General features: G+C 43.1%; 3 protein-coding genes across 14 annotated transcripts in view; 2 read left to right on the top strand and 1 right to left on the bottom strand.

The window, feature by feature from the left end:
- Window positions 1-241: 241 nt before the first annotated feature.
- On the top strand, window positions 242-9,538 carry slc6a14 (solute carrier family 6 member 14). The gene is made up of 15 exons (XM_086118659.1): window positions 242-411; window positions 1,700-1,847; window positions 1,949-2,080; window positions 2,275-2,436; window positions 4,009-4,123; window positions 4,217-4,349; window positions 4,941-5,081; window positions 5,773-5,908; window positions 5,982-6,074; window positions 6,159-6,284; window positions 6,390-6,499; window positions 6,575-6,674; window positions 7,245-7,354; window positions 9,075-9,242; window positions 9,321-9,538. Exons 1-15 carry the CDS (start codon window positions 358-360, stop codon window positions 9,462-9,464), a joined length of 1,872 nt encoding a protein of 623 aa, XP_085974785.1. The 5' UTR covers window positions 242-357; the 3' UTR covers window positions 9,465-9,538.
- The window catches only part of LOC147201485 (engulfment and cell motility protein 2), a 32,675-nt gene continuing 13,832 nt past the window's right edge, over window positions 8,785-27,627 (bottom strand). For 6 of the 12 annotated variants that reach the window (XM_086118649.1, XM_086118655.1, XM_086118652.1 and 3 more), the window contains 2 exons: window positions 27,488-27,565; window positions 26,046-26,788 (listed from right to left, as the gene is read on the bottom strand). In XM_086118649.1, the coding sequence (XP_085974775.1) occupies window positions 26,588-26,788; window positions 27,488-27,565 (279 nt within the window). In that variant the 3' untranslated portion in view covers window positions 26,046-26,587. Of the gene's footprint in view, window positions 9,389-9,941; window positions 10,525-12,278; window positions 14,050-18,333; window positions 18,383-26,045; window positions 27,077-27,487; window positions 27,566-27,627 lie in introns of those variants that run through there. The other 6 variants (XR_015101685.1, XR_015101686.1, XR_015101684.1 and 3 more) reach the window with 6 other exon arrangements.
- Window positions 15,017-22,743, top strand: LOC147201486 (leucine-rich repeat neuronal protein 2-like). Its single transcript, XM_086118648.1, has 2 exons — window positions 15,017-15,339; window positions 18,916-22,743. The coding sequence occupies exon 2, from the start codon at window positions 19,265-19,267 to the stop codon at window positions 21,599-21,601; it is 2,337 nt and encodes a 778-aa protein (XP_085974774.1). The 5' UTR covers window positions 15,017-15,339; window positions 18,916-19,264; the 3' UTR covers window positions 21,602-22,743.

The following is a 27,627-nucleotide window of genomic DNA, read 5'->3' as shown; positions in this document are numbered from 1 at the left end:
ATGGTGATATATGAGGCTAGAACAGGACAACGCGGCACGAGTTCCACACACGCCACAGACGAACAGCACAAATTTGACAGTTGGAGAAGAAACCAAGCCTAAGAACAAGCAGGTTACTGTTTGCTTTGGGTAAACTGAAAAAAAGGCTGCTTTTCAGCTCTGGAGCTCCTGTGTGCTGAGACTCACCTGACTTGAAAGCACCAGACAGGAGAAGGAGAAGAGGTTAAATTAGTTGGATCGTTTAAGTATGCCAATATCATGAAAATGACTTTTTTGGCTGGTGGTGGACAACAGTGAATTGACAAAACATTTTTGATCACTTTGACTTTTCACCAACTGGAAGCAGCCCGATACAACATGTGGAAACACGGCATCAACCCTCCCAAAGACGCACCCATTCTAACTGATCAGGTGGGTTGGAAAGTTCTTTTTAAATCATATGATATCGGAATATGTATTTCTCATTTGGTGCTATTTGTAATAATAGCATCAGTAATGAACCATGTTTGATTGGTCAAATGGAGTCAAATGTCACTAAGAGTTGGTGAAACAAATGACAAGTGTCTCTGATAAATCCAAGGTAGATTGCACAAGCAGTAATAAATACATTTAGATTAAAAATACTCTTCAGGTAGTGAGCGTAAAAAAGGTAGTGTTTCTTCTTCTTCAAAATAAGTACATGGCATTAACTCATTCGAGTAACTTTTTCCCCAAAAGTTCCCAAAGCAAACGGAACAGAGCAAACGTTGCTCATTAGTAATCCACCTTTGATACACTTAATCATTCAAATTGCTCATTAGTTTAAATAATTCAAATCTATGTGCTTCGTTATCCCTGCGAACTACAACCACAATAATATAACAAATTGCAAAACAAATACCTCACCAGCGATGGAAATAAAAAATGACATGATTAGCTGTGTAAAGGCAGAACCCTTGATGCATCCCTTTCGTTGGATTCCACTGGATTGTGGAGGCGGAATTGATACGGCTCAGTGTCCATATTAGTTATTCGGTGGGAAAACTATTTCGGACGAAGCTTTCAAAACAAGGGAGCGCAACAGTAACAGTGCCATATAGAGGAAGCCCCGCGGGGGGAAATGCAAACAGTAACGAGCAGGGCTGTCTAAATTTGGTCTTCGAGGGCCACTCTCCTTCATGTTTGAGAGTGAATCGCAAATTCCACCTGATAAGCATGAGTAAAAGTCTCCTGGGCTTTGACAACGTTTCGGCGTGACGAAACTCTATTTAGAGGTGCCACTGCAAATTATTTGCAGTAACTTTTCGTTACTGCAACGAAATTATTTGGCTCTGGAAGACATTTATTAACCAAGAAAATTTTGTTAGTCGAAACGCATTTTCCATGTAAATGCCCTAATCCGTTCCAAGCCCCCCCCCCAATATTCAGACATAAAAATGCTTTGGGAAGGGCCGATTAATGAGGACGCTGCATAGACACATATCTATCTATTTATCTAACTACACACATAGACACGTACGGAAGTAGAGATCCCTCTTAGCCAATGGGATGCCAGGAAGATGCTTGGTAATAGCCAATGGCAGAGCAGCTATAACTGTGTTGCATTCAGGAAACTCGGAGCTACGAGTAGCAACCCATACCCATACTGTATTTTTTTTACCTTTCGTATCTTGAAATTTCTTTCATAACAAGAGGCAATATGACCAACATCTCTGTACAGGATCCTCCTACGGTGGATGCCGGTGATGAGAATCCAGAGCGCGGTAACTGGACCAACAAGACCGAGTACATGCTCTCTTTGACCGGTTACGCCATCGGTCTGGGAAATATATGGAGATTTTCATATTTAACCTACAAACACGGCGGGGGTAAAAAAAAAAAAAGTCCACATCATAAATACGTTGAATGACATTGATGTGCGCGCGGGTTACAATTGGGTAGATGATATTTGTTTCTTTCCTTTGCTCAGGTGCCTTTGTCATTGCCTATTTCATTATATTGGTTTTGTTCGGGATTCCTCTTTACTTCCTGGAAAGCGCCATTGGTCAGTTCTCCAGTCAAGGCCCAGTCAACGTATGGAGAGCCGTGCCCCTACTTCAGGGTGAGCCAATTGCTCAAGTATTATTACAACCCTGGCCCGACCTTGGTCACCCTGAAAAAAAGAAAAAAGATAGATCAAGTATTTCCGATGACTGATGGATGATTCAGTTCGCATGTGGTAGCGCATTTTACAATCATATGTGCATGTTCGGTCGGCATCCACAATGCATACTGAACACTCTGCTCTATCTGCAGGTGTCGGCGTTGGAATGAACTTTGCAAGCGGCTTGATCTCAATATACTACAACGTCATTGTGTCCTATGGTGTGTTCTACCTGTTCGCCTCCTTCCAGTTTCCGCTGCCGTGGGCCATGTGCCAAAGTTGGAGCGATGAACACTGCAGCGACACACCTTTAGGTGCTCGACAAAACTGCATTATCAAGTGAATGGCATGAGATGTTTCAAGAGAACCAAGACGCTTGCTCCAATATTATCATGACGCACGACTCAAACTTTTTCCACAGCTATTCACAAATTTACTTTAACCTTGTCAACCTTGTCCTTGGCCAGAAAAAAAACCTTTTGAAATCTTGAATAATAGCCCATTTCAGTCCCTGAGCCTGACACATTTTTAAACCCAACTGTCAGCGATTGCTGCTCAACGCCAAAAAAGAATCATCGCAAAGTTTGAAGAATATGTGATCAAAGATCAGAGTAACTGTCAACTCAGCGTCTTTCAGAATGAAATCACAACCTCAAAGTCTCTTCCAGAACGCTGACTTGTGTATGACTGAAATGTTTTTAAAAATAGAAAATAATGAGCATTCAACAAATTGATTTTTAAAACACAAGGTTGACATTTTATGTGGTATCCTTATCAGACACGTGAAAACATTAGAACTCAGCCCTGCTTGCTATCCAACCGCAGCTTGTGGACGTGGCTGGCAGCACATCCAACGCCAGGCTCAGACATGCTTGAAGTACAATTTCACGCAGAGGCTGATACGACGAGACCATCAACAAGCGTTATCCTGTGTGGTCGGTATAGGGTCCGAATCTATACTGTAGGCACCGTCTACCACATGTGCCACGCACCGCATACTTAAAGTGATACCAACTGCCGTATTGGCCCGAATATAAGACGGTGTTTTTTGCATTGAAATAAGACTGAAAAAGTGGGGGTCGTCTTATAATCGGGGTATAGACATTATACCCAGTCACGACGCTAGATGGCGCCAGATATCATTGAAGCGAATGCTGAACATGACTCCCCAGGCCAAAGTGAACCCGTCACGAAGAACAAAAATAAAAATAGAGGTAGCACGAAGAAAGAAAATAAAAAATAGCGGTAAGAAAGAAAAGAGAAGAAAATAATAGAAGAGATAACAGAAGATGGAGAAACGTAGTAACAATCTGGAGAAAAGTGGGTCAAAGATTGGCCAGGTTAACCGGCAGCTGAGGAGAAGTTATGATGTAATTAACATTTCAAAAACCAGAGGTCATTCATTTACGAATGTGATTGCACTTTAGGTTATATATTTAAATGCTCAGATATTAAGATTTGAATGAGGCAAAATAACATGCTTTTTCTCTCAAATATATTCTTATAATCATTTGTTTCAGATGTACTGCAATTATTTTCTGTATAAAAATTAATTTGATGTTCAAAAAGTATTTTTTCAAACTTGAGCTTTGAAAAAGAGGGGGTGGTCTTATAATCAGGGCCGTCTTATATTCGGGCCAATACGGTAAAATGCTCAAACAGTTTTCCATCGTGGCGTTCGACTTCAGAGGTTCATGTCAAAACACCCGGCGTTGTAAACGTGGGCAAAGGTAAATATAGGTTCATTTGTATCTGAGGTTTCATCTCCTCATTTCCATTTAACTCTCTTTGTTGTTAATTGTGGTTGCTTTTCAGGGACAACACATTGTTTTTATTAGTGCTTCCTCGGGGGAAAAGCAATTGACTATTTATCTCACCCTCTCTAGTTTATTGCAATACAAGTGGTGCTTTCGCAGCCAACTGGACTCAGGAAAACAGAACTTGTGCTCCATCTGACAAGATGAGACTTGGCGTGCAGAGCCCCAGTGAGCAGTACTGGGAGTAAGGATGTTCCCATTCATGTCTTCTAACAGGTTTTCACATTTTATACGTTGTTGTCTCTGTAAATGAGAGTTGCCCACCCGTCTTCCCCAGTCGAGTGGCTCTGCAGAGATCGAGTAGTGTTGAGGAGACAGGTCCAATCGTTTGGCACTTGGCCCTCTGTTTATTGCTGTGCTCCACCGTGACTGCTTTAGTCCTCATCAAAGGAATCAAGTCATCAGGAAAAGTAAGTCAATGGCATATTTGACTTCTACATTCACAAGCCAAGGCAAGAAAAAAAAAAACAGGAATGCAATTTATACATATATCCATCCATCCATCCATTTAACCTCACAAGGGTCGAGGGGGGTGCCGGAGCCTAACCCAGCTGTCTTCGGGCAGTAGGTGGGGGACACCCTGAATTGGTTGCCAGCCAATCGCAGGGCACACAGAGACGAACAACCATCCGCACTCACACTCACACCTAGGGACAATTTTAGAGTGTTCAATCAGCCTGCCATGAATGTTTTTGGAATGTGGGAGGAAACCGGAGTACCCGCAGAAAACCCACAAACACATACAAACACCACACAGGAGGTCCGGAGCCGGGATCGAACCCATGACCTCTGCTCTATGAGGTCGACGCGCTAACCACTCGACCACCAAGCTTTTTTTATATGAAGAGAATAAACTGTTGAGACTACATCAATACAATCCCATGAAACAAATACGATTGTTTAGGTCGGTGCCTCTGATTGTGTTCAGGCCAGCACAGATGGCCATGCTGACCTTAATTGGCCACCACTGGATTTGACATTTGTCCCCTGTGTCTCTCCAGGTTATGTATTTCACCTCTTTGTTCCCGTATGTGGCGCTTGTGATCCTGCTGATCAGAGGCATGACACTCGAAGGAGCCAGAGATGGAATAAATTTCTACATTGGTGCTCAAACTAACCTCACTAAATTAATGGAAGCAGAGGTGAGAAGTATTGAGCATTAGTGTGAATTTGCACATTTATCGGCACGGGGTCACAAAGGCACAAGCATGGGATGCATCCCCTCAGTATAATTTTTCCCTTCTCCTGCAATAATGGATCGTTAAAATTTTAAGTAGTCAGAAGATTGTCGCTCGATGTCATTGAGAAAAATTACCGTATTTTCCGCACTATAAGGCGCCTCGGAGTATAAGACACATCTTCAATGAATAGCCCATTTTAAAACTGTTTTCATATATAGCGCATTATAAGGCGCATAGAATAGGAGCCACAATAGTGGTTGTGGTTGCCTTATGCATCCACTAGATGGAGCTACACTAAAGGAAATAAAATACAATACAATACAGCTTTATTTATATCGAGCTTTCACAACCGCTGTAACTGTAACAAAGCGCTTTACAGAACATTTACTGTACAATACTACGTTCAAGAAATCAGAATATTGATTGATAGGTAAAGTGCATCGGACTATAAGGCATTTTCTCAAAAGATAACTTTTCATCTTTTGAGAAAATTTAATGCTTTTAAGGTGCGCCTTATCGTGCAGAAAATACGGTACTGTGTTTGCTTTAGAAAGTACAGATTGAATTGTGATGCTGAGTTGGGCTGCTGACCTCAGCAGTCGCTGCCATCTCTGTAGCGCCCGTGGTAAAACAAATGCATGTATATTTTTAGTTGTGGAAGGACGCCGCAGCTCAGACTACGTTTTCGCTCGGGATTGCTTGTGGGGGACTTGTGACTCTTGCTTCTTATGGCAAGTTCCACAACAACATGTTCATCGACTCAGTGGCCATTTGCTTTGTCAACCACGGTAAGGCAACAAACGCACATGGGCGCGCGTGCACACATGCGTGTTTAATGTGTCAATTTCATTTCTATTGCAGCGACAAGTATTTTAGCAGGCTTCACCATCTTTTCCGTTTTGGGTTACATGTCCCACAGCTACCAAGTTCCTATTGGAGAAGTGGTGAAAGACGGTCAGACGCTTGATAAAGCCCTAATTCAAGATTTGAAAAGCCTCTGCTCTGTGTTGTCTTATGCAGGGATTTATCTTTGCGCAGGATTCGGCCTGGCATTCATTGTCTACGCAGAAGCCCTGACCAAGCTTCCCATTTCCAGTCTTTGGTCAATCCTCTTCTTTTTCATGATATTCACTGTTGGCCTTGACACTCAGTTCGCAAATATTGGTAAGGTCATTCATTTGCTGCTATGTTGTCCTGCCGAGCTAATAGCAAATAGCCACTTTGCCATGTGAAGCATCAGCCTCATCATCCCCTGTTGTCTTTCACTAGAGGTGGTCTCCACCACCATCATTGATGCCTTCCCTAAATATAATCGGGCCTATATAAGTGTTGGCTGTTCCATGATCACCTTCTTATTAGGCCTGCCGTTAGTCACCAAGGTGGGTCCGTGGATAAGCGCAATTACAGGTATGTGTTGTCACAATGCTCACATGCAGTGTGTCTCCGTGTAATAGGCAGGAATATACTGGGTGACTCTAATGGATGACTTCATTTCCACCTGGGTAATTCTGATTTTAGCTCTGATGGAGATCATCACTTTCTGCTACGTATATGGTAAATGGTACTTACTTCAACTTGTTGTGTTTGCGTGTCTTCATGTTATCAGCTGCATATGACAAAAATCCCTCACAAAGACTTAAGTTATCCATTACTGTACTAGGAAAAGCATACAATATTTTTTTTAACCTGGTATATTCTGTCTGGAAATGACACCATAGTCAAAAAACTGCAAAAAAAAAAAAAGTGTTGAGATATAACATTTTGAATATTATTTATAGCTCTGACGTTTTCGAGGAAATACAAGCTTGTGAACTCATGCTACCTTCTAAAATAATCCGCAGCATTATACAGTAAGGACATTGGATATGCCTGTTTTTAGAAAGGGTATGAATAATTTTGGACTACGAACAAGAGGAAATGTATCAAGAGAAGATCGCAAATACACAATGTCTTACAACCTTTTGCCACTCTCTTCAGTCATTTCCAGTCCTCATTTGTCCAGGGACAAGTCTGAATAATTTGGATCTTAACAGTACGCATTCTTAATTTATGCTGTTTTCAGTCAACGTGCGTGTGTGTGTGTGTGTGTGTGTGTGTGTGTGTGTGTGTGTGTGTGTTTTGCAGGTTTGAACCGATTGATTGAGGACATTGAGATGATGCTCGGGAAAAAGAGTTTCTGGTTCTGGCTGTGGTGGAGAGCATGTTGGTTCGTTATCAGCCCATGCATCCTGTTGGTGAATACAACCTCAACGTGTCGGTTTTAATTGACATTAGATAAATGCTCTCCGTACCATTATTGGGAATTGACGACACTTTCAGACCAAGTATAAGTACTCACATTTGAATTTCTTTTTCCGCCATGTCAAGGACTGTGCGCCTTTTGGTGCCGATTTTAAAGGCAATGGGAGTAGTGAGTCAAGTCAACTGTGTTCACGCCCACAACGGTGCAAAATGCGTATTTTTAACCGTGCCAAGCTGCACGTGTCTGTGAAAACACCAAAGCTTTGTGTAGCCCGCATCTGCGCAGATTTAGACAGTGCCTCGCACTGGACTTGCACTGGCCACGAAAACAGAGCCCTAAATGTCACTGAAACGTTCCTTGTTTATGGAACGTACAATCAATTAAAACAAATCAGAAAGGGGTGAAACTTCTGCACTTAATGCAGATTGTTGGTAATTCCAGGTTGCTTCTGAATACTCTCAGCTTCCTGAGATCCCCTCACCTTGCTTGTTTCTTCTGTTAGATACTTTTTTGAGGATGTTCCACCATAGTTTGATCAAACTAGTACATGTGTTACTGTCTGATCATACTGACAATTTTAACACATATGATAAAAACTGATTTTTGTTTCTTTTTAGAAAATTGCATACACCTCTCTAACTGTAGGAAGTACTGGATTCAAAATTATGAACTGCCATAAAAAGTAAAGATAAGTTAACCACTGAATGATAAAACTAGAAAAAAGTAAAGCTATTCGCTTTCTTTGTAGATTCCTGACTGAAAGGGTCCAGGCATGGTGGAAAGATGCTCTGATGTGAATGGCATTGATAGTGCTAAAATTAATAAAACTTTGTAATATTTAATGACCGGTATGCCTGAACAGCTACAGTATAACCCGTTCATATGTCAGAGTAAGTTCAATTTCTGGTTCTATAGTGCGATGGAAAATTTCACACCTGAGGTGCGTTAGAAAGGGTACCCGCCATAAAAACAGTACCAACTAAACTGTGTGGGTGACTCGCCGTGGTGATCTCTGACAGGGAACAATCTGAAATCATTTATACGGTAGAACTTATTTCAGTTGGCTCTCTTTGCCTCAGTGATTTGTGGGAGAGCCACACAAAGGGGCGACTGCCATGTTTTTATTGAACATTGCAGCATTTGGTAAGGTGTGAAAAATTTGCAAACTCTGGAAGGAAAATGGAACACAGCCGGTCACATACCCAGATCCTGCCTGTTATTATATCTGCTGTTTAACTCCCTTGCGATGATAACAAACCGTGCGAGCTTTCATCGGAAACATTTGTTTCAGGTATTGTCCGTAACAGAGCGAGTAAATTCATCCAGTGTTTCGTATTTGTGACAGCCACCTGCCTGCCATCCCGCCCTGCTCATAGAAATGTGTGTCGTAGGCTATCACGCAAATCTCTGTTGACAGAAATGTTTACATTTAATATTTATTCTACACATTTTTACAGCATTTGTAAACGTTAAGAATGTTTGTGTCATGTTTGTCCTCCTACAGAAACCATATTAACACAAAAATATATTTCCCTGCCCCATCTTTTTCCATTTTCAAACATTTTTGAAAAAGCTCCAGGGAGCCACTAGGGCGGCGCTAAAGTGCCGCATGCGGCTCTGGAGCCGCGATTTGCCAACCCCCGATTTAGATGAATACAACATGTCTATGGAGAGTTTAAAGTACTCACTAACATCTATCTACTGTTGTGGAGGGCATCCTGGCGTGGTCTCTGAAGTCGTTTGAGCCCCCCAACTATGGAGGAGTAAAACTCTCAGCTTGGGCAGTGGCTTTGGGTTGGTGCCTCCCTGCTCTCGCACTCATATGGATTCCCATCATTGCTGTTTATAAGCTGAGCAGAGCCGAAGGAAACCTTTGGAAGGTGTTTTGGACACATTCTTCACTAAAAGGCAGACTGAAAGTTGTGACCTCTTTTCTTAATACAAACTTTTCCTTGCAGCGCCTGAAGTCAACGTGCTCCCCTTCGGAAGACTGGTGCCCTTTCCTGGACATCCATCGAGGAGAGCGCTACTCAAAGGAGAAAAGAGAACAAAAAGCAGAAGATCACGAACAAATGCCGATGCCAGTGTTCAGTGGTTTGTGACAATGTGGAAAGCAATGTTGGTATTATTTGAACTTGACTTGCAGCACAAGTTAGTGGAGGAAATAAAAGCTTTAGTGAACCATTCATTTTTTTTAAGAAAAGTTATCTGAACTTGAAAGAGAAACTTTTTCTACATTTAAAAAAACAACAACCACAACATCCTCTGCCAGTGCTCACTGCCTGTTCTTACTGACTCCAAATATGGCAGAGGAATGAGTGACATGAGCATAAAAACAAGCAAATGACTCAAGAGTTTCAAAAGTGCAGCTCATACTCCTGTCTACATATATATTTATCATTCTTACATCAGATATCGTGCGGTGAAATAAAATCAACAATAATCCATTTACTAACCAGGAGTTTACATGCAATGACATCTGCAGTCGCAGCCTGATAAAATGCATTTTAACCATGCCGATATCATAAAGGCAGCACATTTATAGAAATTGTCTGCTGCGTTAATCATACTGAACTTACTAAAGCACTCAGCAAACTCTCCCTGTCAGATTCACCATGGCAACCACGCGCAGAGAACCTGCAAGAAAAACATGGACCTGTTGCTGCCGCCCACGCAACAGACACGCTCACTCAACACGGGCTGTGAAACGTCCAGTTTGTGAACATTGTACATTTTCGTAGAGGTCAAAATGTCGCCGGGCGACAAATCGTCTGATCATTTGTATGAAAATATGTTGACGTGTATTCTGGGGTTGTGACGGCACAGCAAACCCTCAGAGTAAGATCGATGATGTCACTATTTTAGAACGAGGCGATGATGATGACAGAATGCAACGCAACATGCAACTTTTCTACTTATCTGCGTTCCCTCTGCTGCTCTCCTCCATCTGCCACCACGCGCCCTCCCACAAATTGCAGACTTCTTCACATCCCGTTATTAGATACTGCGAACCTTGTCACCATGGCAGCAAATTCCCAATCTCCTGCCCATGTGTGTACCCTGCCACATATGCGCTGCACACACAGTACGCTACCGATGTGTTTGTGGGTGGCTGGGTTGTCCTTGAGCTCATCCAAGTCCTGCGCGAGGAGAGCCAGCGAGCTTGGCGGATATGAAAAAAAAAAAAAGCTTTTGCAGTGGGGAAAACAAACGAGAATATCATGAGTAGCATTGTACAGTAGCATTACTGTAACACGATCAGCTTGTAATTGGAAAGCACATGTTTATATTTCTTTCACAGTGAGCGAGAGCTCTTGATTTGAGATTATTTCTATTCAATTGGCATTTTTTAACGACCCTCCATGCCGTATGTTATTCAATTTAAGATTAAATATATGAGTAAGAATGTGTTGATTGCTGCTGTAACAGGTACAACATTCTCCATAGAAGAGCTCACACACTAAATAACAAAAGAGGATCCTGGTTGCAATCATGTGTCCCAGAGTGCAGTGAGTTATTACAGCATGAAAGGAATTAGAGGAATATGAAATTGCTCATAAATGTACACTGGGTTATAGCAATTTGGCAGTGTTCAGCGCAATTACAGCTCTCGCATACAAACAATCCCTTGGCGACGTTCACGCTGCATGATGCCCAATTCAGATTTATTTATTCATTTTTTTTCTGTTAAAGCGGGGGGGTTTTTCTACATGTTTGCACAACAAAAACAGATGTGACTTCAAATGTGAACGTAACGCATCCGTGATGTGACACGCATGCGCAAAAAGCATGACATCAAGTGACACGCTCAAAAAAAAAAAAAGACATCATCTGGCCCATTGTTTCAAATTGACAGAGGAGCAAGGTGGGAAGAGGTAGAAATATTTTGGGGAAAGGAGACGATCTCGTTTCAAAGAGAGTTGAAGATATCAACTGAAGAAGACGTCACGTGCCGCATGTGACATATGAACTGTCTGCGTGTCTGAATTACTAATACCCACACCATTTTTAAAAAATCTTGAAACAGTCCCGAAGTTGCTGGAATTGCCATAGGGCCAAGTCTTAACAGCTCTGGCTAAGGTGGGGGCACTTTTGTTGAGCAGAATATGCGTGTGCTGATAAGAGGAGCAGAGATAAATGGTCCAGATGTGCATAATGATAGCCCCAGATGTTCGTTGTAGCCCCGGCATATTTCCTCCCGTTGTGGCACATTTTACATGCCGATGTAATTTGAGGAGTACTCACTTTAATTCAGCATGATTCAGATCCCCTGCTATGATGTGAACTACTTGGAGATATTTGATCTGCTCACTGCTGACAGCGTCGTATAATAGCCTGAACGCGGTGTTAGCATTAGTATCCGGGGAAATGCAAACAACAGCAATGAGGACAGCTGTAAAGTCCCGGGTTCAATATAAGGGCTTGCATTGAACAGATAGGAACGGCATTGAGGGGCCGCTTCATTCCATAGTCCCACACAATGACAAGCGCTGTATCCAAAATTTCCAACATTACAAAGATAATGTTCCATTTTGATTGATCCTCATAGAGATGTGTTTTTAGCATTCCGGTCCCTGTGAAAAGAAAAAGCATAGACCAGCGTGATTTTGTTGTGTTTACGTGTCGCAGGAAAAGCAGAACAAAACAGTCAAGAATCAAACGGCCGAACCTTTGTTTATTGGTGAACCTGCACTACCGACTGAGACAAAGCCACCGAGCAAGACCAACATGCTTTTGTTGCCCTGCTGGTACTTGGTGACACCGGCAAGACCGGCTGGTCACCGGCTATCACCAGTTCCTGGCTGGGTCCCGGCAACATGCTGGTCCAGTTGGCTAGCTGTAGCTCAGTTCATCGAGCGGGTTGCCCAGTGACCAAAGGTTCAGCTGTTTCAATCTTAACTGTTTTGTTTTGCGTTTGCTGCTTCTGTTTTTATCTCGCTGGTGTCGCCAGCATGAAAACACAACAAAACCACGCTGCTTTATGCAGGCTTTGTTTTTGTTTTTTTGTTTTTAAGCAGGGGGCGGTTTGCGGTCGTGTACAAACACACATATACACCTTAGACTGGATGCCAATTACACGACACATCTTGTTAAACAACCATTTACACTCAAGTTTACGACTGACGGTTCAAGCGTCTTGAACAATTAAGCCTAACATGCATTCTTTTGGAATGTGGGATTTGGAAGCCGGAGGACCTGGAAAAAAAAAAAACATGCAAGCACGGGCAGAACAATGCAAACTCCTCACAGCGGAGATCGAGGCCAAGATTACAACCCCAAACATCGAGGCCATCGTGCTGCCCATTTTTTGGCATTGGATCTCCAATGTGCAGCTGTACCTAATGAAGTCACACCGTGCCTGCCTTTTAGGAGAGGCAATTAACACACACCAAGACAAAAAAGAAAGGTGATGCCAATTCGGCATTACAGATATGAAGGTAAAATGCAACGAGAAAAGCACAACAACCCCTTGGTGTTGCTATGGCGACCTCTCTTTCGCTTCCTTTCAGCACGCTACCACTTATCCTTGCTGCTTTTCACTCAGCGGGACATGTTGGTGTGTGCAATTTTTTGTGTGCTGGCTGTGTCGTGAATCCGGCGAAATGAAGGGAGGCGCATTCGAGGAGCAAGCTGGATTTTTGGTGCACGTGCAAGCACACAAAAGCTATGAGCAGAAAGCTTTGCCCTAAAGCAGCAAAAATGTTTTATCTGAGTCACTTGTTGGGCCTCTTGAATTTGTTTCTGTTCTTCCTCCTCCTCCTTTTTGTGTGATTGTGCTCTCCACCAGCAAGAGTTCATCCACACACACACACACGCACACACACACACCAATTCATATCTCTAAAAGCAAGCTGAAAGAAAAATAGCGAGAGTATGTCTGCCGTTTCCTCCGGCTATTTCTCTTTGGGGAAATAAAAAACCCAACAACTGAATCTCATTTGATGACACCTAATCAAATGAGACAAAGCCAAAAAGATAGAACTCTCATCAAAACCAGCCATACATGCTGATGGGATATTACAAGATGGACGGTAACCTGCAACAGATCACTTCAAGAAAGAAGCTTTCATTGTCACTCCAGTGTTTTTGTTGCCAGTCCAGAAGCTGTATTTCTCTTCTTCATCATTTAATTAGCACTCTAGGTGCTGAATAAAAAATGTATGGCCGCAAGCAGTTTTCGCAGCTGGCTGCACTATTGGAGTCTTGTTGCTATACACATCATTTCAAACTGTCTGAACACGTAATGTTCATCGCATGCATCAAATGAAACATTCATTTCATGTTAGTTTTCAGTCCTGCAACAACCTGTGAAAGGGAAATGGGCTCTTTCTCGCTTCTGTCACCTTTATTGCATTTTTATGCAACTCATGAAATGGTTGGATCTTAGTGAAGATTACCCTGAAATGTTGAATTTTAATGTGTGTGTGTGTGGTTACACGGGTACGATATACAGTTCAAGGACGATTCGATTTAAAAGACGGAACGATTCAATTTGGTTTGCTATTCTGCTCGCCACATTGGCAGATTGCGGGCAGACACATTCATGTTGAGGTTTTTCTTATTTGACGCAGACAAACTCGCCATCCAAAACTCCCAGACAGCCTCCCAAATTACTTTTTGGTCCAAAAAAGGATTTCATCCAGACTGTACGCCAGCTTGTACTCATGATGCCAACCACGACAGCATCTGTGGAAAGATCATTGTCCACATGAAAAAGACTCTAGAACATTTGGACTGGTAATCAAGGAAGACGTGCACAATCATCTCTTTCTAGATGCATGGACTTAATCTTTAAAAAGCTGATTTTTATTCAAACTGATGGCTTTACAATCTGGGAAAAAGTGTCCCCTTTGAATGTTGTTTTCACTCGTAACAGCTGCTGAAAATTACACTGTTGGGTTGCTGAGTGCAAAGCAAAAAGTGCATTCGTATATTAGGGGAAACAGCTGAGGCGCACTTCTGGATGGAGCCAAAAGGAGGCCACTGATGTTCTTTCGGGATTCCATTACTAGTGCTGTCAAGCGATTAAAAAAATTGTGAGATCAATTAATTATGATCTGTAATTCATTGATCTAATGAATCTATATTTTAATCTCATCTAAAAAGTGCTGAGAAAACCCCTATTTTCATTTTTAATTCATTGCATTATTGAGGCAGATCAAAAGACAAAGAAAGTGACATCATAAAGTCTTTCATTGTTTGTAAACAGACTTGAACAGATGCAGTCCGAGCCATTCACTTGCTGCTGTCGTTGAGACTAGTCCCCAGTCCTACCTGCAACCTTTAGTTTTGACCACCAGGGTGAATATCACTGTTTTATACATTTTAAACACACACACACACACACACACACACACACACACACACACACACACACACACACAAACGTCAGAGAACTGACAATGATCAAATAATAACGATAAGAATGATATTTGTATTTAATTCTTTTGAAATACTGAGCTTAAAATGTGTGTCTTCCATATCGACAAGAAAAGCTAAATCGTAGTCGTGCTCCGATTATATTTAATCACATTATTGGGCCTCATAAAACAATTTAAGGAGGGCAGCTTTGTGTGAATGCAGACAGCGTTTTTAAATCGGTTTGATAAAGAGATAAGATAAGCTTTTTTTTTTCCAAACAAAACCAGATGCATACATTACACACTGGGAGCCAACCTGTCATCCACACCCTCTATCCCAATGCAAGTATTTTTCCATCAGCATGTGACAGAGGAAAAGAGAACGCGTGAGGGAATGAAGAAGAGGGGAGGCAGGAAGAGAGGGACACAAGCTCTGCTGCAGAGCCGAGCGAGAAAGAGAGAGAGAGACTTCGCCAACGTTCTCTCCATCCAGCTCCAGTGGAGCACAGACGCGTGATATTTCCAAAATCTTAATTGCGTGTGGCTGACAAGAAATAACCTCCTCAGCATGAGCAGCGAGGCTGACCAGAGCGATGTAGCGATCTTTCCAGCTCCGGTAAGAAAACAGAAATGTGTTGATAGCACAGACATGTACATACGTAGCTGTGGATTCATGCATGCATGCTCGTGGGTGAGTTTTTAAATGGCGAGGCTCGGTAAGAAATGAGAAGTTTGTACAGACATCTGTCTGCAGCAACAGCCTGCATTATCATGTGTCTCTTTCTTTCTTTCTTTCTTTTTTTTTGTGCAAAGTACAATCAGTATCCAGGTCGTCCATCTCCGTCAAAGCATCCCACACTTCTACACGTAAATCCTTCCTCTTAGTACATAGAAATGTTTTGACATTCAACCGCTTGAACAAATGCTATCTTGAGTTTGCTCTCAGTTTAAACGTGTTTATTGTTATCAACGTGCTGATGAGAAAGCAGATTTCCGATCAAAGCCGAACCGTGTTAGTGAAATCATCGGGGCGCTCATCTTCCATCAGGGGACAGAGCTCCGATGAATTGCTAACAGGTGAACGAAATGGATGTGCTTTATATGACAATTTTACAATTGTAAAACACCGTTGTAGAATGTACAATTGAGGAAGATTCGGTACTCCTGATGTGAGGTTTCCTTTACTTTACGACTAAACGGCGATTTCTTGTAGGGTCGAGTGCCCCAAGTGCATCAAGAACAGAGAAATCCTTGTTTGCAAAGAAGCGATCGTGCAAAATGCATGAGCTGCAGTACGAACATATCCCCACACCAGCTGTGTCTCGATGCTCAAACCTCTTTTCTGCATTTATATATACAGTATATATATATATATTTTTTTTTTTTGCAAATTTGCACTTTGACAGAGTGTTGTACCTGGGAATAACACATATATATATATATATATATATCTCAAAGAGCACTGGATTGACTTTCATTTATGTCCTGAGCCCAAGAGTTGTATTGTTCAAATACAAAATTGTTCATTTTGGTCAGATATGTATTCATTTGGAATTGAAAATGGCTGTCATTGCACTTGTGGGTGGCAAGCATGCGTTCTCTTGACTTTGCCCACCTCATGCAGTGAGGCAACCAAAATATTAGAAACACCTCACAGTATGAGTCTTTTTTTTTTCTTTATCCAGGTTCTGCATTGAATCTCATTCGGTTGCGCAGGCGTTCCTAGTTGTGGCTGCTGAATGTAGAAGTAACGCTGTGACTGCGGTGTTAAGTGCGTGGTGTTGCTGGCGATAATCCGGGAGCTACCGTGAAGTCACATGTTAAACTTCCATCCATTCATTCATCCATTTTCCGAACCGCTTGATCCTCACTAGGGTCGCGGGGGGTGCTGGAGCCTATCCCAGCCATCTCCGGGCAGTAGGCGGGGGACACCCTGAATCAGTTGCCAGCCAATCGCAGGGCACACAGAGACGAACAACCATCCACGCCCACACTCACACCTAGGGACAATGTTAGAGCGTCCAATCAGCCTGACATGCATGTTTTTTGGAATGTGGGAGGAAACCGGAGCACCCGGAGAAAACCCACGCAGGCCCGGGGAGAACATGCAAACTCCACACAGGGAGGCCGGAGCTGGAATCGAACCCGGTACCTCTGCACTGTGAAGCCGACGTGCTAACCACTGGACTACCGGGCCGCCCTATGTTAAACTTTGACGGAGAAATAAAAATGGAAGAAAAAGCCAACCGGGTTTTGAATGCTGAAGTAGAAGAGGTTTGCGAATGAAGCACAGTGCAATCTCTGAAAAGCCTCTTACGAGCAGTATGAATTACAAAACCTTTTTAGGTATGCCTCTCAGCGCTCTACATTCCCGAAACTGACATTGTTGACGTCTGAGAGCAAATGACAAAAAACAGGGGGCATCAAAATTAAATGACGGATGCATTATTGAGAAGGTTGCATGCGGGGGTGGGAGAAAGAAACGAGGGAGTGGAGATGAAAGTGAATGGCTGATGGAAGATTGAGAAGAACCCCGGGAGGAAAGACCTGCACCGAGATGATGTTGACTCAAACACGCTTTCGTACAATGCTCACTTCGCATAGCTCGTATAATCCAATGAATGTCGCCGCTGCTATTCTCCATCTCATTAGATGGTGATCTTGTGAAAAGAGTGCCAACAGGAACCACAGTTTCGTAGTCTGGCAGGAGTATTGTAGTTTGGGTTTGAAATCGATCTTACGTGATGCCGGTCCTCGAACATTTCAAGACTATTAGATGCCAAAAATCACGTTTTGGTCACAAACCTTGGTTTCAAATGTTCACAGTTGGTTTAACATTTGGTATAATGGGGGAACAAAAACATGAAAAATGGATTTACCAATGGATGCAAAAAAAAAAAAAAAAGCTTTGTCCCACTTGAATAAAGACTACTTAAACGTGGCTGCAGTATTTATTTTTTTTTTTTTTCACCGTGCAACTTTATCCTCATGCCGCACAGATGTTCAGGTGTCAACTGAGTGGACGACTGATGTTATGACAACTGTACATCATGAGCCATGAGGAAGCCATGCACTGTATTTTGTTGGTATTTGTGGCGACGGCGCAACAGCAGTGACACTTCCTGTCCACCTATTTGAACCCTTTCACGAACCAATAATGATGACTTGGTAACCTGATAACATGATAAGCTGTCCACTGTAGTAACCGCTGTCCCTGAAAGGGTTAAGACGCCTCAGTAGCAAAAAAAATGCCAGTGTGAATTCATGGACAATGCATCCCTTATATTCAAACGTGTACACAATGATAACTCAGTAATATGTTTTTTATATTATCACATCATGACTGTATGATGTTCACCATGATATTGGCAAAATGTATTGTTCTCCAGAATTTCCATCACTAATTCATACTCAAGTGCAGATTTTGTTCGAGTGGCATGGCTGCAAATACACGATAAGAGCAGGATTAAGTACTGGGCAGGATTTCTTTCTTTCTTGTATGCATAGTAGCATGATTGCAAATGCTTCTCTCACAGCACTCACAATTGGAACGACAGTGGAGAAATGATTAGAGATTTCATAGACGCAGTCAAGATGTTCGATCTCTCACCTATGACTTCAGTTGGTGTTGTTCTTATCAACTGGCGCACAGATTGGACCTAAACAGATTACAAGGAACAGTGAACCACATCTAGAAAATGAGATTTGTTTCCATGGCAACAACACAGTAGACCGTGCAATGATTTTATTTATTTATTTTTTTACACATAGCCATGCTTATGACAATTTTACTGCCCCTTACACATCACTGAATTACACTTTTCCAAAATAGCACGACAGTCCACCAACAAACAGCACCAACACAGAAGCCTTATTGAGGCCCAAAACAAAATTTAAGGCTGTTCCTTTCAAATCCATAATGTATGGGATTTGGATATCAGACAACTAAAATTGCCCTATTTGTTTATTTATTTATTTAAATATGCGAGGCTTTTTTTTTTTTTGGACTGCTCACAAGAATCATACCGTGTGTTTGCAAACAGACCACAGCGTGAATTAAAGGGACGATAAATTTCCGTTATTTCCAGGTTTCCCATTCCCGATCTAACGCTCTATTTATTTCTCCTGCTCTGTGTGTGTGTGTGTGTGTGTGCGTGTGTGCGTGTGTGTACGTGCATGTATGCCTGAGCAGTGAGCTATGAGCCAGGAGTCCTCCGCCCGCCGCCAGGATGATAGATTGAAGGCGTGACAAGAAAAAGACCATCATCATGTTCTACCACTGCAATCAAAATTGTACCTAAAGAGTCATACGGAGGCTTTTGCTGCAAGGCACACATTTTGCGGTTTTCCGATGAGTGTGAGGCAACCGTAGATATAGATGTCGATATGATAATCCTTTCCCGTTTGCCTGAGAATTTCATCCCGGTGAGAGTGACCTACTGCCATCTGCACACCGCCCCCCTACAGTTGACTTCCTCGCATCTTCTCAACAAGATCTTAAAACCTCCTCTCCAAGCTACACCGGTGACCCGTGAAGGATTATGAGGCCAATGTTGGTGCTTCTCCGATCACAGTTTCTCCTCTGTGCGGTGTGTGTCGGCGTGTGCGTGCTCGGAGCGCTGGGCTCACTGCCTCAAGCTCTGCCATGGCACGTTCCCTGCCCAGGCCGATGCGTGTGTCACATCAAGCCGTGGTTCTCACCAGACTCGGTTTACCACGAGGCGCCGACTGTGGACTGCAATGACCTGCTGCTGACTGGGCTCCCGTGGCCCCTGCCCTTAGGCACACACACCTTGCACCTGCAGGGAAACGGTCTGTCCGAAATGGACGCCGCCGTGCTGCACGGGCTCCCCAACCTTACTGACCTTGACCTTTCACAGAACCACTTCAGCCACGTCAAGGCTATCGCGCAAAACCTATCTCTGCCCTCTCTGCTGTCCCTACACCTGGAGGAAAACCATCTGAGCCACCTGCCAGAGGCCTCCTTCTCCTCACTGCTGGCTTTACAGGAGCTCTTCCTCAGCCATAATAACCTGTGCTCTATTGCGCCTGCAGCCTTTACTGGCCTGAGTTCTCTCTTGCGTCTCCACATCAACAACAATAGACTCACCACCATCAATCCGATGTGGTTTGGGCCTTTGCAGAACCTAGAGGTTCTAATGCTTGGAGGAAACCCAGTCGAGACCCTGCCTGAGCAGGGCTTCTTAGCCTTGAAATCCCTCCGCAGTCTCATTCTCGGCGGCATGGGCTTGAGAGGCTTAGCCGATAATGCTCTGGATGGGTTGGAGGGTCTGGAGAGTCTCTCCTTCTACGATAACCTACTGATCAAGGTTCCTTCTCGGGCTCTGCGGAGAGTGAAAGGACTGAAGTTTCTGGACCTCAACAAGAACCGAATCAAAGTGATCAACACGGGAGACGTCCGAGATATGGTCCACCTAAAGGAGCTTGGCCTGAACAACATGGAGGAGCTGATGTCCATTGAGAGAGCGGCGCTAGAGAACCTCCCCGAGCTCACCAAACTGGAGATCACCAACAACCCACGACTGTCCTTCATTCACCCGCAGGCTTTCGCGCAGCTGAGCAGGCTCGAGAGTCTCATGCTCAACTCAAACTGTCTCAGCACTCTGCACCATCGCACCATGAGCTCCCTGCCCAGACTCCAAGAGGTCAGCCTGCACTCCAACCCACTCCGCTGTGACTGCCTGTTTCACTGGGCCGCGCGGGATGCCTCCCACCCTCGCCGGGACACACCGGCCAACAAGCAGCGAACATCTCGGGTGGTGCGCTTCATTCAACCCCAGGCAACACTGTGCTCAGAACCCCCGGAACTGAAGGCCCGCAGGGTGAGAGAGGTGTCCTCCAGCGAGATGTCAGCCTCCTGCCTCCCAACAATCCCCATCACCTCGCTTCCCTCCAACGTGGGTGTCAGAGAAGGAGGGACGCTTCTTTTGCACTGTCGAGCTATCGCAGATCCACAGCCACAACTTTACTGGGTAACTCCCTCGGGGTTGAGACTTGGACCTGCTTCGGGCAACGCATCTGAGGGAACACCAGCCACTTCTGTCACAGCCGCTGAAGGAATCGCCGAGTCAACTACTTCCAGCGACTCCCCCAGGTGGTCCCAAGGTGATTTCGCCACCAAACGCTACTGGCTCCTGCCTGAGGGAACTCTGGAAATCAGAAAGGTCACCCCGAGAGAGGCCGGCTTGTACACATGCATAGCTGAGAATACTCTGGGTGCCGATACACGCAGCGTAGCTGTGGCTGTGCAAAAAAGGCAGAAGACAAGGAGGAGGGTGCCGGCTTCTGACCTGAAGGGCCCTTCAGTGCTCAGATTGGAGACAAGTTTAAAAGTGATGGAGTCTGGAGAACACTACGCTATATTGTCTTGGCAGAATAGGCGCAATTACCCCTCAACCCGTTTGTCCTGGCAAGCCGTGAGCTCAGACGCACCCGCGTATTCCACACGCATTCTTGCTGGCACGCACAGTTTCAACCTGACCCACCTGCAGGCAGGAACATTTTACAGAGTGTGTTTACATTTAGGGACCAGCGAGGGTAGCAAGCATAACAGCAAGAGGAGCAAAACGAGCAGGAAACCTCAGTGCATCTCATTCAGAACCAAGCAAGTGGCGGAGCCTCGGGCCAGCCTGCAGCTCAGCCCGGAGCTGACGTCCACTGCGGCGACACTTCTGATTATCCTTGTGCTCATACTGATGCTGCTGGCCGGCCAAGGATGGGACAGTGGAAAGCACCCGAGTGCTCTTTTCCAGGAAATCAAAAGTCATAAGGCTCTGGTTATTATGCAGAAGACACACGGGAGCAACAAGAACCAGCCAAAGCGGAGTGAGAAACTTCTGTTCCATCACGACTGCTGAGATCATCAGAAATATACTTAATGTCACCTTATGGAAAGTCACAGCGATGTAGGAAAGATTTCTATTTATTTTCTATCGAGGTATCTACAGCATAAATGACATGGTTTGCGTGTTGAGACACATTAGGGGTGTTCACACGGCAAGATTTGGTCCAGTGCTACGCCGGGGCTGCCCCAGTAGAGCGTTCACACGTGCAAATTTGCTCCGGTAGGAGACTGGACTGTCTCGGAGTTGTTTGTGTAGTTTGTTCCTTTGTTGTGTGTCCACAACCCCCTGGCCCCCATATAATTTATTTTGTGATTTCCTCTCTTGATTTTCTGTTTGGCGCATTACGTATTTGCTTTTCTGAGTGTCATTGAAGTCATCGTTGATTTACGTTTTCGGGGGCGGTCACTCTCGAGCAGAAGGCACGGAGACCGAGAAGGAGAAGGACGTGCCTGTCCAGTAGTCGCTTGAGTTGTGTATACGTTTTAAAAAGAACCAACACGACAGCTCATTTGTTTTCTGACGTTTTGCTCCGCTGCAGAAACTGCCGTGTGAACGCAAGTGGGGCTGCACCGACGCTGTGCCGATGCAGACACGCTCAGCGGCTTTGTACGTGTGAACGCTCCACACAATTTGCTGCGGTGCAAAATATGTCGCAACAAAATACATCGGTGCAGCGCCGGAGCAAATGTGTGCCGTGTGAACACCCCTATTGTAAAGGATTCCGAGAGCCAAACCCGTTTGATTCAAACCGGGCTGCGGTACTCACACAGTGCACAGTGAGTGCATAAATCCACTATAAATTACTGCTCACGGCTACCGGGCTGGAAAACAAAGAAAACTTGATTCAGTCCAGGGGCAAATGTTTCCGGGGTGTTCGTTACATTTCCTGTCTTAATGTTTCACAGACTGAACCATACTGTAACCAAGCAGATGAAACACTGTCCGATGACTGATGCAAAACGAAAAAGTGACTGCTTGTTTTGTTCTTGTATGTCAAAGTGATCGATGCTTAGCGCTCAGTAATCTTGGACTACCGTTCTTATCCGGCCATTCCTCGCCTCACATCCGATATCTTCATTCAGCATACTATGATTCTCAAAGTGATTGTGTGAAATTCTATTTTGAGCTATTATACAATAAATCTTTTTGATTTACCCGTCGCTGTTTCACTTTGTTTTCTTATGCATGCAGATTGTTTTCTCCAATTGCGATATTAACCAACACGTGCTCCGTCTCTGTGCATATATTAATCCGGGTGTAAAATGCTGCAGTTAAAAGCGACATGTAAGCAGGTTGTTGTATGAAAATATATGAGCCAAATTAGCATACTGCTGACAAAATGGTACAAGAAATTCGCTAACACAGCTTTAGCTAATCTTTACCAAACCCTTTGGAGATGCTCAAAAGTAATCAAACGAAACCCAAATCTACAGTACTAACATGAAAATGCATTTTAATGTTGAACATGTCATAAGAATACAATAAATCGAACAAAATGGTAAATTTTTGGGGGGAGGGGGGGGGGGGGTTGTTCCAGGGCTTGCCTCAAAGCCACTTTGGCTGTGTAACATGTTAACAGTCGATGGCTTGTCTTGTATTGTAATGTAGCACAAAGACTTTGCTATTTTACTTTAGTGGAATTTTCACATATCCATACTTTATTTACAGTAAAGTTCTTTCAACTTTTACTTTCACTCCTGGACTCAGTTACATTTTCTTCAAACATCCTTGTTACTTATTGCGACTCAATCAAATCCAAAGAAATCTGTTGTGTGCTGCAATGATTAAACATAAGTCAATACTGACGTGGTTTCGATACAGGAAAGATGAAAATGAGACACACAATTTTTTCAATGGGAGCACCAGTCGTGTGTGTGTTTGTGTTTTGTTTGGCGGGGGGGGGGGGGCATCTAAAACATGGAGCATACCTGTATGGTGAAACGAATTACTCAAGCAACATGTCACATGTTTACACTCTCGATTTGATTCCTTATAACTGCACTGGCACAAAACATGAAAATGAATACAAAATATATTAACAATCATTCATTCATTTGGGACAAGTTGTGTTGATGTACTTTATGACGTATCGATTGTGTGACCTCAAGCCCCGACTTTATTCAAGACGGCTGAAGATTGTTCTGATTAAAGATTTAGCTCTTTGTGTGCCGGTACTATTAAGGCTACTTGCAAGGTAAAACCAAATGCTAGCTTACAAGAGAGTTGTTTGGGTTGGTCCACAAATATTATCATTACACGGCCACGACTTCAAATAAAACGAGGTTAAAGGCACAGACCCAGGTCAGCAGTTAACAGTTACTTTGTATTTATTCACACACAACATGATACAGTACAATTTCTCCAATTAAGGCAACACAATACCATATATACACAGAGCTACTACAAATGTATACCATATAATATTACCGGTAGGTTTTTTTTGTTGGGTTTTTTGGGGCAGATTGTACTTGTAAATCAACACCTTATTCAAGACTGTTACAAGCAAGTGGAGAAAAGTACCATATGCAAAACCGTACCGTTAGCATATCTAATTGAATACACCTTCAGTCACTGCAGTTCAATTCAACTAGAATTCGGAGATAGCAGCTTACTTATCCATAAAAATATGAAACTATTACAACACTCATTAATAGTTTAAAACAGACACTTTTCCCCTCTACAAACAGCATCAATAGTAGTGGGATTTGTAATACCCTTTAGCCATACAGCACGAAATGTTAACTTTGACATCATTGTCTGGTAAAGTGCCTAATACTAACATAAAATACAACCCCCCCCCCCCCCCCCCCAAAAAAAGTCAAAAGATGGTCCAAAATGTATTGTAACATTGTGGTCAATGCAGCATGGTAAAGACCTCAAACCAACAAAAACTGCTTGCTTTAAAAAAAAAAAGCATTATCACAAACGGATGATGTTATATCAATACCATTCTCCTCACAGTGTACAATCATTTACAAAAATATAATTCGATTCAGCATTAACAAACGACATCATCAACATGATTTGACCTCGATTCGACATTGACAAGATGACAAACTATTTTCAAACCAGTGCAGTGTTTGTACCATAACGGCCACTAAATTACCGGTACAAAGACAAAAAAAGTGTGGTTAGTGTCCTTTTTTTTGGGTCCGCTAACCTAAACGACAAATAAAAGTCTACAATCATCCGACATTTGGCAATATATATATGTATATATATATATATATTTTTAGAGGCATTTTTCAAAATAAGTAACAAATGCATTTCTGATCGTTGCCAGAATTGCAATCCTATTTTTAGTTTTAAGTACAGTGTGCACCTATGAAAAAAAAAAAACTGATTACATGTACATAGTACAATAAACCGTGTTAGTTTTTAAAACACATGACAGACCTCCTTGTGAGGGCTAATGGATGAATTAACAAAGGTATAGAATAATAATATTCCTAAACATTGTCCGACAAAGATATTATTGTATTGTAGGTAAGGTAGCACGTTCCTCACAGTTTAGAGGTTCTGTATTTGAATCTTGGCTCTGGCCTTCCTGTTTGGAGCTTGTGTGTTCTCCCCCCCGTGCTTTTGTGGGGCTTCTTCCACACATTCCAAAATCAAACGTTAATTGAAAGTGTGTCGGTTGTTTGTCTCGATCTGTCCTGCGATTCACCATCAGGACGGGCCTTTGAATCGTTCAGTTGGGAGTGTGGGGGAGTTCGGCCATTCAGTTTTGCGGACTAGTGTTTGGAGATAATTCAGACTCAGGCACACACACATGCACACGCACTGTGTAAAGCGTACTAGTTTCAGATGAGATGCAGGATTCATACAATCGCAAATAAAAAATGTAAACAACAAAGGAAAAGATAGCTACAGTGAAACTTCCATCGTTGAACGCCCCAAAAGTTGTTCCGTTATCTAGGGGGGGGAAAAAAATCCTCAAATTCAAAACTAGTGTTGGGAGATTGAACACTCAAATCTCGTGAGACTTCCACTCAAGAATTAAACAAGGGCTCTAATTTTTGGAACTGCCGCATGTGCGGTGTGACACGCATTAGAAATCAAGGCGGAGGTGGGTTCGAGACGGCATTGGCAATTTCACAGACGCGCGCAAGCCATGAACACCGCCGACTGCATTCGCCATCAATGGAAGTGGCTCCACTCCTTCCTTTAAATACAACACTCACATCTCGCATCACGAAAGGAAACGGCAATCCGTGTGGGACCTTGCCACTACTCTTGGCCGGTGTGCTAACAGAAAACAAAGGGGTACCATCATGAAATGAGCTGGCGATAACTGCTGGTGACCTAAATATGTCCGCGGATCTCATGTTCCTAAACTTCCGACCGGCAGTGAGACAGAAGATGTCGGAAAAGCACTACAATTCTCTAAATGAAGCTCCTCAATACACTTTCACATAGTTTCTTGGCACCAAGGCACCACAAGATGAGACCAAAGTACATGGTACCACCATTATTATTTTTTAATTAGCAGAGGGTCGCCCCGTGAAAATCTGAGTATAATTGATGCAGACTGAATGGTATTGGAAAAGAAAACAGAATTTAAAAAAACAAAACAAAAGAAACTGCAAATATGCGACTCCGCAGGTGCCAAAAAAATTGTATGCGGGGGTCAATGGATTTATGGATTTGGAGCAGGGTAAATATCTTATTGATTAACAGAGGTTTAACAAAATAAAATACGTGGATCGGTGAATTTACAAATTTACTGTACATAACTTTAGTTTTAATATGCAATGTTTACTTGAATTTGGACTTCAATTACAGCTAGTTTTGAGGTTAATTAAAACATTGCCTGAGATAAATAAAAATCTTATTATGGTGCCAGTTTGTGTCTGGAAAAAACACACTTTTGAAATTAGAACATTGCCTTTGGAGGTTCCACTGCAGCCTTTTCGAAATCGCACACGGCAGGATTCGTTGAAAGAGATAATATGCACATTCTTGACCGTTGCTAAATTGCTTTACAATCAACACATCTCAGCTATAGTTGTAAGTGAAATTATAAGAGCTTGGCTCCTTCGGAACAGGGGGTGGGGCCTCCGGGATTGTGATGTTCTCAAGGTCGAGGAGGCGGAGCTTCATCTCCATGCTGATAAGTGTGTCGAGGTCACTGCGTGTCAGGTCGCTGCTCATCTCTCTGCCCAGTAGCGCGCACAGGCCGTCCATCCAGATGCAATACTGCTCCACAGGAAAAAAAACCCAAAACGTACAGACCCGGGATGACGGTCCAGATGAAATTGTGCTCCACACAGACCCGAGACGATCTCAAGACTCACGGGTCACAAGAGGGTGTGACGTGCAACCAAGTGTTGCAGCAAAGCAATCACCAGAAGTTCTCTTTTCCATTGTCTGAGACATTTTAGGGAAAAACCCCCCAAAAAACATCCACATGGAATTTCAAAATGGTCGGAAAGATGCGGCGATCGGGCTGGGTGATTTTTGAACATATGGCTGTCCGCCAGCTTGCTAATCAAGAGGAAAAACTGTTATTATAACTCTAACTACAGCATATGCTCATGTTATATGGTTTGGGGGATCCATCTCTAAAGCTGCATTTTTTGTATTCCGAATGATAAAATACAATTGTACAAGTCACAATTTTAATGTTCGGCATTTCCTGGGAAACCCCATTTAGTTATTTATTGTTCTTAGGGCCAAACATTGAAATAGGATTATTATTATTTTATTTTATTTATTTAATCCTTTTTTTTTTTTTTTTTTAGCAAAAAGCATCATATGAAATAGAAATAATGTTATTATGTTTTTTCAAGACTGATTTTTTTTTTCACAGAGTAGAGAAAAAAAATTCGATTTAACCCTTTAATTCCTTACGGAACACAATGGTACAAAAACACTGATGTTCTCGTGTCAGCCTACCTCATACTTGTTGGGCGCAACAAAGTTGAGTGTCTCATCCGGATCATAAAGGACAGAGAAAGCCAACTCCAGCACCTCCTGGGACAAGGCCAGCGAAGACAATCACAGTAAATTGAGTCAGAGGGTTCTCACTTTGGTAA

The sequence above is a fragment of the Hippocampus guttulatus genome, chromosome 8, assembly GCF_054856545.1.
Source record: "Hippocampus guttulatus isolate MCC_2025c chromosome 8, RoL_Hgut_1.0, whole genome shotgun sequence".
NCBI lineage: Eukaryota > Metazoa > Chordata > Actinopteri > Syngnathiformes > Syngnathidae > Hippocampus > Hippocampus guttulatus.
This window is presented reverse-complemented; position numbering and strand designations above follow the sequence as displayed.